This window comes from Perna viridis, chromosome 5 (assembly GCF_037379345.1).
Source record: "Perna viridis isolate PV_CMFRI_1.1 ecotype Kerala chromosome 5, ASM3737934v1, whole genome shotgun sequence".
In the NCBI taxonomy this organism is placed as follows: domain Eukaryota; kingdom Metazoa; phylum Mollusca; class Bivalvia; order Mytilida; family Mytilidae; genus Perna; species Perna viridis.
The window spans coordinates 47272108-47285515 of NC_142449.1; the positions used below are offsets into that span (position 1 = coordinate 47272108).

The 13408-nt window shown below is 35.1% G+C and overlaps 1 protein-coding gene across 1 annotated transcript; it reads left to right on the top strand.

The window, feature by feature from the left end:
• The first annotated feature begins 3837 nt into the window (after window positions 1-3837).
• On the top strand, window positions 3838-5777 carry LOC148617982 (uncharacterized). The gene is made up of 2 exons (XM_088585680.1): window positions 3838-4180; window positions 4602-5777. The coding sequence occupies exon 2, from the start codon at window positions 4860-4862 to the stop codon at window positions 5775-5777; it is 918 nt and encodes a 305-aa protein (XP_088441806.1). The 5' UTR covers window positions 3838-4180; window positions 4602-4859.
• Window positions 5778-13408: the final 7631 nt, after the last annotated feature.

The following is a 13408-nucleotide window of genomic DNA, read 5'->3' on the forward strand; positions in this document are numbered from 1 at the left end:
GGTTTGGATGTGTCGGGCTTTCTACTTACTAGTTGACGTGTGATGCTGTACGCAATCTTGGTGTCATTTCTGGCCATTGCATTCTTTGCTTTTGAAGCGAGCTCGTTGATGTTTCTCTTTTCTCCTTTCCTGATGTATATGTGTTACCCCGTCAACTATTCTTTCTGCAATCTTGTCTTAACCTGGTCAAGTTATATCTTAACAGACCTAAACATCTCAGTTTTCTCGATTGTATCATCAGATAACCATGGCTTTTATTCCTTTGAGAATCCAAGTTCTTCTAGGCGTGTTGTGTTATATGTGGATTCTATTCTCTCCTATGACCTTGGTTTCCTTGATTACTCTTTGTCGACTGCGCCTCTTTCTTATGGTATACTGTCTGCTTCTAATCTGATTTTGTCTAGTTGCCATGGCTATCTTGATCTTAAATTCGGCCACCACAAGTTGATGATCGGATGCTATATCAGCAACCCCATAAGCTCTAACGCTCTTTCTCCATCTCCCGGCGGCCGTAATGTGGTCTATCAGGATTTTTGTTTTCTTTTCTGGGGATACCCAGATTTTTTTTATGTATATCCTTGTGAGAATGTCTTATCTCATATGACCATATCGTTGTGGGATAAAAAATCTGCACAGAGTTGTCTTTTTTAGTTGATGTTACAAATTCCTTCCTTCCCCGTGATAAGTTCACTCCTGTGTTATCTTTTCAAACTTCGGCATTCATGTCACCCATTAGAATCAAGATGTCCAGTGGTGTTTTTCGATCTAGGATAGCTTGGAGCTGGTTGTAAAACTCCTTTCTGTCTTCTTTCTCTGCTACGTTGGTAGGAGCGGTCCATTGAATGATCGACTGTTGCTTTTTGTATCTTTGAAATAAATTTTGCCATGATAATTCTTTCACTAACAGGATTCCATTCGATGAGTGTTGATTTGGCCTTTTTATTGACTAAGATTCCTACTCCATGTTGATGGTTACCATCCTCTTTGATGGTGCAGGGTACAGTTGAGATTGCCCTGAAGATAGTAGGACCGTTCCAGATAATTTCCATCTAACTTCCTCCCAAAATATCAAGATTGTAGCGTTCCATTTCTATTGCAGCGTGTGTTGCTCTTCGGTTTCGTGTAATGTCTGCACGTTCCAGCTCCCAGCCATTAAGGCGGTCTTACAGGAGTAAAATTTAATTGGCGGATGAATAATTATAGTTAAGAATGTATTTTGTAATACATATACACATGTCACAAGTATATTTCAAGAATGTTGCATTTGCTTCCGATCAAATAGTGAAAATGTTAATTAGTTTCGTAATTAAATGTATTATGTGAAATATGCATATTTAAAGAACGGTATATACAGGTGATGATTTTATATTAAAAAAATACTATGGAGTAATGTTTATGTGCATTATTAAGTTTTGACCAGAGTCTGCTATAGTGGTCGTTCAAATACTTGAGAGGATTCAGGGTCATTAACTATATAAGACCAATGCTTTCGTAACAAGTACGAGATTGTGTGTAATGTTCGAGAGTATTTTGTTACAAATGTTAATAACTTTTTAATATTTTTTATTGACTTTAAGTCTGAGAGCACATGCTCTGCTAATGGGCAAAACAAGCTGTATATTTTGCAGTCGAGTACACAACCAAATGTGCCACATATTATAATCATATGGTGCTCAATTCATATTATAATCAAAAACATATGGTAATCATAGGTTTGTGAAAAAAGTGATTATCACATGATAGCCATGCGATTATCATATGTTAACTGGAATATATGATTATCATATGGTGGTCGATTCATATGATAGACATATGATGTATGTGTTGCACATTTACCTGTGTAGCCTTTAAATGAATTAAAAGTAGTTTTTTAATGGATTAATTGATACCATACATTAGACACATTGTACTACAATAACTATTAAGTCCTAAGTGTCGCAAGGCTTCACCCTCTTCCATTTGGATTTAATTGCTCTTTCTCTAAGAAATTTACTGAGGACTTCAATAAAGTATAAGCACATTTGAGTAGTTCAACTTCTTATTAGCAATATTAATGTTGAATAACATTTGAATCTGATCAAAAGACTCATTAAAGACAATAGAGCCATCATCTCGGAACTAATTATGTTTTGCTTGTTTTTGGTAAAAGTTCCGAGCTGTCTCGTACATAAGTTCCATGGTTTTTAAATATAGGTAGCAAAAATTAGTCAAGAAGTCTACACAGTTTCCATAATGGGATATAATCAGACGGTCTGGTATTCTTATCTCTTTTCTGTTATATTAGTGGTAGTTCTTGTGTTTTTGTGCATTTCTCTAATACTTGTTTAACATACTGGATTAATATAATACAAAAGTCTCTGGATATTGATATCCATTTACAAAAATGTAGTTACTCTTTATAACGTCACGAATTTTGCCGTATTAAACCGTAAAATTTTAGTATTAAGACATTTGTAACATACTTCCTCATACATAATATAACATGTTGAATGGCAGTCTATGATTCATTCACTATACGCACATGAGATTCCTCTCCTCTCCTTGTTACTTTTTTTCTGTCTAAACATTTTTTTATGAAAAACAGAAAACAAAATTATTTATTTTGTTTACCATTGTCGAACTTCATTAATTTTTTTTCTAGCCACAGAAATTTTTTTAAATTTTTCTTCAAAATGAAATTAATATTTTTTTTCAAAAAAAATATCCCAGGCCCCCTCAATATAAAAATGGTGGGTGCCTTAGCATGCCATTGAATAATATGCTGAAATGGTAAATTTGAACATTTTGCTGCCAAAATCACTCACAAAAACACCCATCCAAGAAAAGTCTACAGAACAAATTAACAATTCAGATTTTTATGTGCTCGGACGTTAAACCCCAACAAATAAACAAACATAGTTTTATGACATGCATTTTTGGTGAAGATTTATATATAGACAGTATTATTCTGACCAAAAATATTCAGTTCCAGTTTCTTTGCCCAGATCCAAACTGCTATAAACGTGAACATTAAAAAAGAAAAAAAAATAAATTGGAGTGAATCTTACGGAAACATTTTCATTCCAGTAGGTATCTCATTTCTTGAAACAAAATCAAAACAAAAGCTCAGATAAGGTCATGGTGTTTTTTCTTTAAAATTTGATTTTAAATACTAGTATTTCGGTTTCAGTTTCAATAAACCTGACAGAATCAAACTTAACCCTTACAATGCATAAAAGACAAAACAGCGGAAGATGTATAACTGTATCGTACAAATCAAAACTTGGTTATTTTTCTTGAACAAGTTTATAATTCTGAGAATATTTTTACACATTTCCAAATTTTAAGAAGTGTTAGGGTCATTTTATTCCTTTTGAAAACAAATAGTGCCGCTTCAACTATTATTTGTTAAGATTATTGACATATCCTTATACTTAAAAAAGTAAAACAAGCAAGACATGAAAATAAGGAGATTTTACAATTCGACAAAATGTTTTATTATCAATCCTTTATCATCTAAATACTTTTAAAAGTCATTTCACTGAGTCATATTCTTCATACTATTTAAATGTTCCTATTCAAAACAAAGAATTATACAACACAGCCTTGACAGTTTGTTAAATATACAAAAAGCAATTTAGTGTTTTTGTTTTATTAATTAGAGGTGATTTATCGATAGGTTCCCTTGTGAAAAAAATGAATTTGGTAATTTCACTCTCGGAATTTCTCCCTCCAAAACGCCACCACACGAATATCATAACTCGAGTATTAATGTATATTACAAAAGGAATGGAGGCTGGGATGTTTTAGGGGTTACGATTTGAACGGTAAAAGTTCATAAAAAATGTATAAATTTATTCTTCTTTGTGTGGACAAGCTGATTTTTACTTATCAAAATAATTATTGTTTTCCATTTATTGACTTATATTTCTTTCGAAATTTTGATCTGTTCTCTACAGTGGTCTGAGTTACTCTACGCTTCGTTGCATTTTGCATTTTCTTCGCATTGTGCTGAAAATCTGCTCACTGGTTGTTATTGGATTTAATATATTTAGAGGTTGGATGTTCTAGTTTTTCCACTTGTGAGTAGTACTATATTTTGGTATAAATACTCAGAACTTTTTATAGTATTTCAATGTGGAACTGGGAGGCCAAGATGAATGTCCGCTTTTAATTGTTAGAAGTATAGCCAGCAGATAAGGTATTTATGATGTTACTTTTTCATGTTCTTACTTTTCATTTTTCGTACTGGCACTTTGCATTTAAAGCATTTTTGTATTTCAATGTTTTATTTCAATTTGTTTTATTGATTTTGCAGATCATTGAATCAGTTTAATTGATTTAATGTTATACCTTGTTATAGTGAGTACTTATAAAGGACTTTAAATGGTCAGTTGTGTACAGTTATAGTTAACTGTGGGTATTACATTTAAATATTCAATTGATGATTTGTGTTCTTTTCGTGTGTTCGTTAAGTTAAATTGTTTTGAACATGCAAATGAATTTGATTTATGCAAGTTGTTTGAATATTTGCAATGATTTTCTATGCTTTGCATGTATTTGACAATAATTGGTCTATTTTGTATATTTATTCATTATTCCTTTTGTTCTCTATTTTGTAGATCTTTCAATGCCTTCTATGTGTTAATAAAAGTAGTTCCACATTCGTGTTATATTTGGGCCAGCATTTACCATCACGCCCCACTTGGTCACAGAATGGCGTCGTCGACAATTCAATTATGTAGAAGGCATTGACTGCTGGCAAGGCGGGAAAGCAAGGTTAAAGGCATTAAGCAGACGATATTTTGATAGGATTCCGGAAGATGTCGAACATTACCAAGTGAACTACACGGAGTTTGCCGAGTAACATACCTGTAAGGATGTCTCGCCCTACATGTAAGTCGCTTCAAAGACAAGTTCTTGAACTACAGCATCAACTTAACCAGATGAAAACAACTGATGATAATGAAGACGTGGAGAATGATGAACAACTATACGACCAGAAACGTTCTGTTATATATGTTCAGCGTGACAGAAGGGTACCAAAGTTTTCCGGATATAACATGAACGTAGAGGATTGGCTTGAAGATGTTGAGTCTTGCACACGTGAAATGTCTCGTCAGGAGCGTGCTGATTTCATTTATTCGTTTTTGGAAGGTGCAGCCAAGGAAGAAATTAAATATAGATCGAACGGTATTAGACAGAATCCTAGTCGAATTGTGAAAGTTCTGCAGGATGCATTTGGTGGGAAGGACAACATCACAAAGCTGCAGAAAAATTTTCTCGACAGAGTGCAACGACAGGGCGAATCCTTACGTGAGTATTCTTATGCTCTAATGGATTTAATCCGGAAAGTAATTAGAAAAGATGATTCATTGATTCCGAACAAGGACAAATCACTATGTGATCAGTTTTCCCAAAATGTACAGGATGTCATGCTTAGGAAGCACCTGAAGCGTTTAGTTAGATCTGATCCAGACATTACGTTTCTCGGTCTCCGCGAAGAAGCGATTATGTGGTCAGAAGAGGAGGAGATAAATGATCCCGTACCTAAAGTGAAAGTTCAGGTAGATTCAAATGTACTGAAAGATCAGCATTCTAATGATGATAAAATGAATCAGCTTTTCGCGATAGTAAGGAAACAAAGTGAACAGATCGATGCTTTAACAAAAACAGTCAATTCCAAGCCATCTGGTCAGAATAGATCCTACAATGAACAACGTTCTTCTAATTTATGCTTTGGGTGTAAAAGGCCGGGTCATAAAGTTGCTGATTGTCCGAATAAGCAGGGAAACTAGCGCCATCTTTCGTGTCGAGTCCCATGTTAGATGGAGGATATATGGACTCTGTTGATTGTGATTATTTGATAGGAAAGTGTCCGGTGGTTACCGTTGCCATAGCAGGCACAGAGGCTAAATGTTTAGTGGATACGGGATCTACTATTTCTTCGGTTACAGAGTCGTTCTATGATAAATTTCTGCGGGATTGTACTCTATTACGTACTGACGTAGCTTTGCAGCTTCGGGCTGCAAATGGACTTTCTATTCCATATATTGGTTATGTGGAAGTTGATATGGTAGTGATGGGACAAACGTTGAAAAGCTGTGGTGTATTGATTGTGAAAGATTCCACTGATCCAGTCACAAGAAGAAGGAAGGCATTGGTTCCAGGGCTATTAGGTATGAATATCATTAGGAGCTGTAAAAACATTTTAGAATTTGATTTTGGCAGGAACTTTTGCGAAGAAGTATCCACTATTGCGGAAAATTCAAAACTTAAAGAGCAATTTAAAGCTTGCATTAAAGATGAACATTTGAACACTATTGGTTATGCTAAAGTTTGCGCTAGTTCTCCTGTACGCATACCTGCTTCGTCTGTTGTTACTTTAAATGGCACAGGACCAAATCTTCCTAGAATATATGATGCCGTAATAGAACCATTAAAATCAAGCGGACATTTGCCAAGTTCACTAGTCGTAGTACACACTTTTGTAACCGTCAAACGTGGTCATTTTTCATTTCGAGTCGCAAACCTAGGCAGTGATGACATTTATATTGCACCAAAAACAAGAGTTGGCATTCTTATGAAAGGAGAAGTCGAGCAAAACAATCGGTCACGTATTGAGTTCATTCGAACTGATTCTGTTGAAGAAATAATTTTCCACAGTAATTTACCATTTTCTGATGTTCCGAATTCTAAAGTTGATGATGATTATAAACAATTTGAAATGCCGGTTGATATAAGCCATCTATCTGTTAACAAAATTGAGTTAAACGCTGTTCAAAAGTTGTTTTATAGATACAAAGATGTTTTCTCAAAAGATGATAATGATGTTGGTTTCACTTCTACCGTTAAGCATACCATTCGGCTGCAAGATGATAAACCGATCGTACAACCATACAGGCGTATACCGCCAACACAATATGAGGAAGTTAAGAATCATATCAAAAAGTTGCTAGAAAATAAGATCATTCGTGAAAGCACCAGCCCTTATGCTTCGCCGATCGTTTTGGTCAGAAAGAAAGATAACTCTCTGAGGCTCTGTGTTGACTTCCGTTTACTTAACTCGAAAACCAACAAAGACGCATTTCCGCTTCCGCGAGTTGAAGAATCTTTTGATGCTCTCAGTGGCGCTAAACTATTTTCTACGATGGACTTGACTTCTGGTTACAACCAAATTGCAATGAATGATGATGATATTGAGAAAACTGCATTTACTACTCCTATGGGTTTGTACGAGTATTTACGCATGCCTTTCGGACTCTGCAATGCGCCGGCTACATTTCAACGGTTAATGCAGCATTGTTTTCGAAATGAACTGTTTCAAATTTTGCTTGTATTTCTTGATGACATTATCACATTTTCTAGTACATTTGATGATCATTTAAAACGTCTTGAAGTAGTTTTTCAGCGTTTAAGACAGCATGGACTGAAACTGAAGCCTTCAAAATGCCATTTTTTCAAGCGTGAAGTAAGATATCTTGGTCACGTGGTGTCTGCTGATGGTATACACACAGATCCTGACAAGGTTAGTGCTATAGAAAATTTTGAAGTTCCGTCAAATGTAAAGAAATTGAAATCATTTTTGGGATTAGCTGGTTACTATCGACGTTATATTAGAGACTTTAGCAAAATTGCTTCTCCTTTGAATCAATTGGCTCAGCAGTATACACCACATCCACGTAAACTTTTTGGAAAAGATTGGAACACCGATTGTCAAAAAGCGTTCGATACGTTGAAAGAACACTTAGTTTCTGCGCCGATATTGACATATGCAAACTTTAATAAACCATTCGTTTTGGAAACCGATGCAAGTATGCAAGGCTTAGGTGCTGTGTTATCTCAATATGTGGAAGGAAAATTACGAGTTGTTGCTTATGCGAGTAGAGCATTAAGACCGAACGAGCGAAATATGAACAATTATAGTTCTAGAAAGTTAGAACTATTGGCAGTAGCTTGGGCGATAACTGAGAAATTTAGAGACTATTTATTATGTTCTAAGTTTACTGTTTATACCGATAATAATCCATTATGTTATTTGCAGACGTCAAAACTTTCAGCACAGGAACAGAGGTGGCTGTCCCGATTAGCAGTGTTTGATTTTGATGTCAGGTATAGACCACAAAAGCATAATTTAAATGCTGACGCTTTGTCTAGAACACATAATAAGGTAGAACTTGCAAAGTCCGAAGATATAAAAACATTGCTACAGAAGTTTGCTACCGGTACAGCAGTTCCAGGTGATGTAGTTCAGAATGTTAGGTCTGAAGACTGTCAAACTGTTTTTGTTGAAGAAGCTCATACAACTTTACCAACTTTTGACAAAGGTGAAATTCGAAATTTACAAAATTCTGATTCAGTAATAAGTAAATTTATTGCAATTTGGAACACTAAGGTTAAACCTTCACGGTCAGAAATACACAAGTTAGATAGAAATTTAGTTACTCTTTTACGTCAATGGGACAGAATGATTGTTGTAAATGGTATATTTTATAGAAGGATACGTGATCCGATAAATGGTGAGATAAACCAGTTGATTTTGCCAGTTGTTCTGAGGGACAAAGTATTGAGAAAGTGCCATGACGATTTAGGACATCAAGGGATTGAACGTACGTTTACCACCATACGGACCAGATGCTATTGGCCAGGTATGTTTAACACAATTAAAGATTATTGTAAGAATTGTAGACGTTGTGTGATTTCAAAAATGCCGCAACCTAGTATTCGACCAGCTATGGGGCACCTCATTGCCAACAAACCGTTACAAATTTTAGCAATTGACTTTACCATACTTGAACCAGCACATGGCAAAGAGAATGTTTTGGTAATGACTGATATTTTTACAAAATTTACTAGGGCAATTCCCACGAAGGATCAAAAAGCAGACACCGTTGCAAACGTTTTATTGACCGAGTGGTTTTGCATTTATGGGGTACCTGAGCGCTTACACTCCGATCAAGGTCGGAATTTCGAATCTGACGTTATTCGCCAGCTTTGTAAACTGTACAACATTAATCGCACTCGTACAACACCGTATCACCCGGAAGGAAATGCTCAATGTGAACGATTTAACAATCGTTACCTGTTGACAAAAAGAAAAATTGGCCGAAATATTTACCAGAACTTGTATTTTCGTACAATGTATCAATGAATTCATCAACTGGTTACAGTCCGTATTATCTATTGTTCGGACGGCATCCAAAATTAGCTGTTGATTTTTTGTTGTGCAATAATGAATCTAATGACTCTGAAGTTCTTTTAGATGAATGGATTGTTGAACATCAGAATCGTCTACGATATGCTCACGAAAAAGCTGGGGAGCAGATGAAAGACCGTGCATCGTACAGGAAGGAACAGCACGACAAGAGACATTTTAATCCTGAAATCCGTGAGGGAGATTCGGTTTACATCAGGAATCGTGGCGTACATGGGCGTAACAAGATTCAAGACACTTGGGACTCCGCCGTTTACCGAGTGGTAAGATCATCCGAAAATACCGTTGTCGTTGAACCTAGTGATGGAGCTGGTATATCCAGGACGCTGAATCGTCAACATGTGTTGAAGTGTCGGCCGGATTGTGATGAACTTACTCCGTACGATTCGAGCGACGGTGATGATGATGATACTCTGATGGTACCGAGACGAAGTACGAGGATAAATGCTGGTAAACATTCTAATCCGAATAGACTACCATGTGCTGTTTATTGTAGTTAGTATTTATTAGCAAAGTAAACTGCTTACAAAAGTTAGTAATTTTAATACAATGTGATTTGTAGTGCTGTTGACTCTTCAATTTATCATTTTGATTATGGTAAATGTCTGTTGTCATTTTACTATTGTTCCTATTATTTGGGAGTATGTGGAGTTAATTTTTGGTATTGTTTATCGAGACGATAACATTTCAGCTGGGGAGTATGTGGACAAGCTGATTTTTACTTATCAAAATAATTATTGTTTTCCATTTATTGACTTATATTTCTTTCGAAATTTTGATCTGTTCTCTACAGTGGTCTGAGTTACTCTACGCTTCGTTGCATTTTGCATTTTCTTCGCATTGTGCTGAAAATCTGCTCACTGGTTGTTATTGGATTTAATATATTTAGAGGTTGGATGTTCTAGTTTTTCCACTTGTGAGTAGTACTATATTTTGGTATAAATACTCAGAACTTTTTATAGTATTTCAATGTGGAACTGGGAGGCCAAGATGAATGTCCGCTTTTAATTGTTAGAAGTATAGCCAGCAGATAAGGTATTTATGATGTTACTTTTTCATGTTCTTACTTTTCATTTTTCGTACTGGCACTTTGCATTTAAAGCATTTTTGTATTTCAATGTTTTATTTCAATTTGTTTTATTGATTTTGCAGATCATTGAATCAGTTTAATTGATTTAATGTTATACCTTGTTATAGTGAGTACTTATAAAGGACTTTAAATGGTCAGTTGTGTACAGTTATAGTTAACTGTGGGTATTACATTTAAATATTCAATTGATGATTTGTGTTCTTTTCGTGTGTTCGTTAAGTTAAATTGTTTTGAACATGCAAATGAATTTGATTTATGCAAGTTGTTTGAATATTTGCAATGATTTTCTATGCTTTGCATGTATTTGACAATAATTGGTCTATTTTGTATATTTATTCATTATTCCTTTTGTTCTCTATTTTGTAGATCTTTCAATGCCTTCTATGTGTTAATAAAAGTAGTTCCACATTCGTGTTATATTTGGGCCAGCATTTACCATCACGCCCCACTTGGTCACATTTGTATCTATCAGGATATTGTATAATGATAAATGGCAGACATATCGGTGTTTTGCAACATTTACCTAGTTTGGGTTCGTTTAGGTTACACTGTTCAGGTAAATTCCAATTAACACATCTGCGACAGAAACATTAATGATATAAGAGACCATAAAATACCGAGAATAATTTATCATTAAACCCCCCTAAATATATAGTCATTTCTTTGACAGGTTTTGAAAGCTATTTTGTTATATGAAAGGGTAGTTGATAATGCACAGTTGTTTTATTTCCCTGTATAACGCATTAAAATCAGGAAATTTGAAATTAACAAGAACGGGAAGTATTTGATTTATAGATATAACAATTTAAGAATGTAATAAAAGGCTCCCAGGAACCTGAATCGCTCACCTCCTTTAATTTTTGCCGTTCAACGGCGATTACTCTAAGAAGGATTTTTCTGACAATTTAACTCAAAGAGGAATTTGGAACTACTTATCATAAGGATCATTTTATAAATTGAAAGTTATTTTTTATCTATCATAGTTTTGAAGATATTGACTGAAAACTACACAAACATAATTTCTTACATTTCAAGGGCAATAACTCTAACAAGGATTGTCCGACAACTTTGATCTCTAAACACTTTTGTAGGACTTATCATAAGGATCATATCGCCAATAGAAAGTTTCTTTCTATCTATCATTATTTTCAAGAATTAGGCTGAAATACTTTAAAACACATTTTTTCACCTTTCTAGGACAGTAACTCTAACAAAGAGTCATCTGACAACTTTGACCCATTGCAGACTTTTGTAAGCCTTATAATGAGGATTTTTAAGCAATTGAAAAAAAAATCGGCTAAACCTATCGATATATGCGAAAAACTTCTGTCTAACCCCTATGTTCTATTTTTAGAAGCTACGGCCCTAAGGAACACTCATACCAAGTTAGGTTTTGATGGGTCAAGTAGTCTCAGAGGAGAAGATTTTTGAAAGAAATAACATTAAAAATAGGGAAAAAAACGTCGAAAACGTACAATAACTCAAAAATGACTGAACAGATTAAAACAAAAGTTTGACCACAGAGAGATCTCATCATGCTGAACACCTTTACCTCGTCACAAATTTGCCAAATCTAACGATTTTGGAGATATATGCGAAAAACTACTGTCTGAACGCTATGCTCTATTTTTAGTAACTGCCACCATGTTTCGACGAATAGAAAAATCCCCACATCAGTTCTATGCAGAACACCCTTAGAAACATTCGTACTAAATTTGTTCTGATTGATCCAGTAGTTTCAGAGGAGAAGAGTTTTGATAGAAATAACATTAAAAATTAGAAAAAAATAACTCTAATATTGCTTAACAGATTACGCGAAAGTTTGACCACAAATAGATTTCATCATGCTGAACACTTTTACCCTATGTCAGAATTTGGTTAAACCTAACGGTTTTGGAGATATATGCGAAAAACTACTGTCTGACCTCTATGTTCTATTTTTGTTAACGGACGCCATGTTTCTTGACGGATCAAAAATCCCCACATCAGTTCTATGCAAGATACCCAAAGAAACATTCATACCGAATTTGGTTCCAATTGGTCAAGGTATAATCATGGGAACCAAGGTTAAAGCGGTAATCAAAAGAATGTAATCCAGGGACAAAGACCAGTCATGGAAAACAGACACACACAAAGAACATGAAGTAATGAAAATCATACATACAAAGTAACAAAAGCAAATGAGCATCTCCATTGAAACTGGGAATATGGACCAGGTGCACCGTTTAGATTTAGCGTCCTCTGCTGTTCTAGAAACACCCGCCGAGTTATTCATAAAAAGTCAAGTCTAGGGTAGACGAAGAGGAAAGGAAAACTTTGACACATTGAATAAATCAGTTTTCATGGCGAAGATGGATACACCATAACAATCCACAAGTTCACGATGAAGACCATAAAACGTCTGTAGTGCTGACTTCCATCTTCAGTCAAGTAGTGTCAGATGAAAAGTTGTTAACGACGACGGACGGCAAATGATGGCAATAGCTCACATGGTCTGTGGCCAGGTGAGCTAGAAATAAAAAAAAACATTTAAAAATTTTAAATTAGCAGATAACTGGCTTATAGATGTATATAACGTACAACTCTCTGCATCTGTAGACGCCACGGTTGGCCAATTCACAGGTACATTAATATTTACAATCATCAATCCATATATTATTTTGTACATAATAACTGCCCTTGTAGAAACACGTATCTAAAAGAAAATCATACATTAACATAAAATCAAAGTGCATTTGCAGATACATATCTTCATTGATCGTAGCATGGCGCATTCGGGCATTTTGAAAGATGATCAGAAAATGATGACAGATCGAAAAAAAATAGGAAGGTTATTTTGAATATTGGATATTGGAGAGGGAAGTGTGAATGAAACGGGAGGGTTGGTGGTTAGTGGGACCAGATACATTCTCTAACACCACTGGGTGCCACAATGTTTGATGTTTGTTCGCGGCTTGCAGCAAACATTCATGTTTGCCGTAACTTCGCCAGAAATTTTGTTGATGTTCAGTTAGCCAAATTGTGTAACTTCTAGAGATATTTCGGTGAATATTCAACGAAAGATCGCCAGAACTTTCAAATTCTTTTGCGCATGACCGGTGCTATTATAAATTTGTATCATGGAG

What these genes read in the sequence shown, in the direction of transcription:
- LOC148617982 (XM_088585680.1), top strand. Translation starts at nt 4,860, where the DNA reads ATGTCTCGCCCTACATGTAAGTCGCTTCAAAGACAAGTTCTTGAACTA.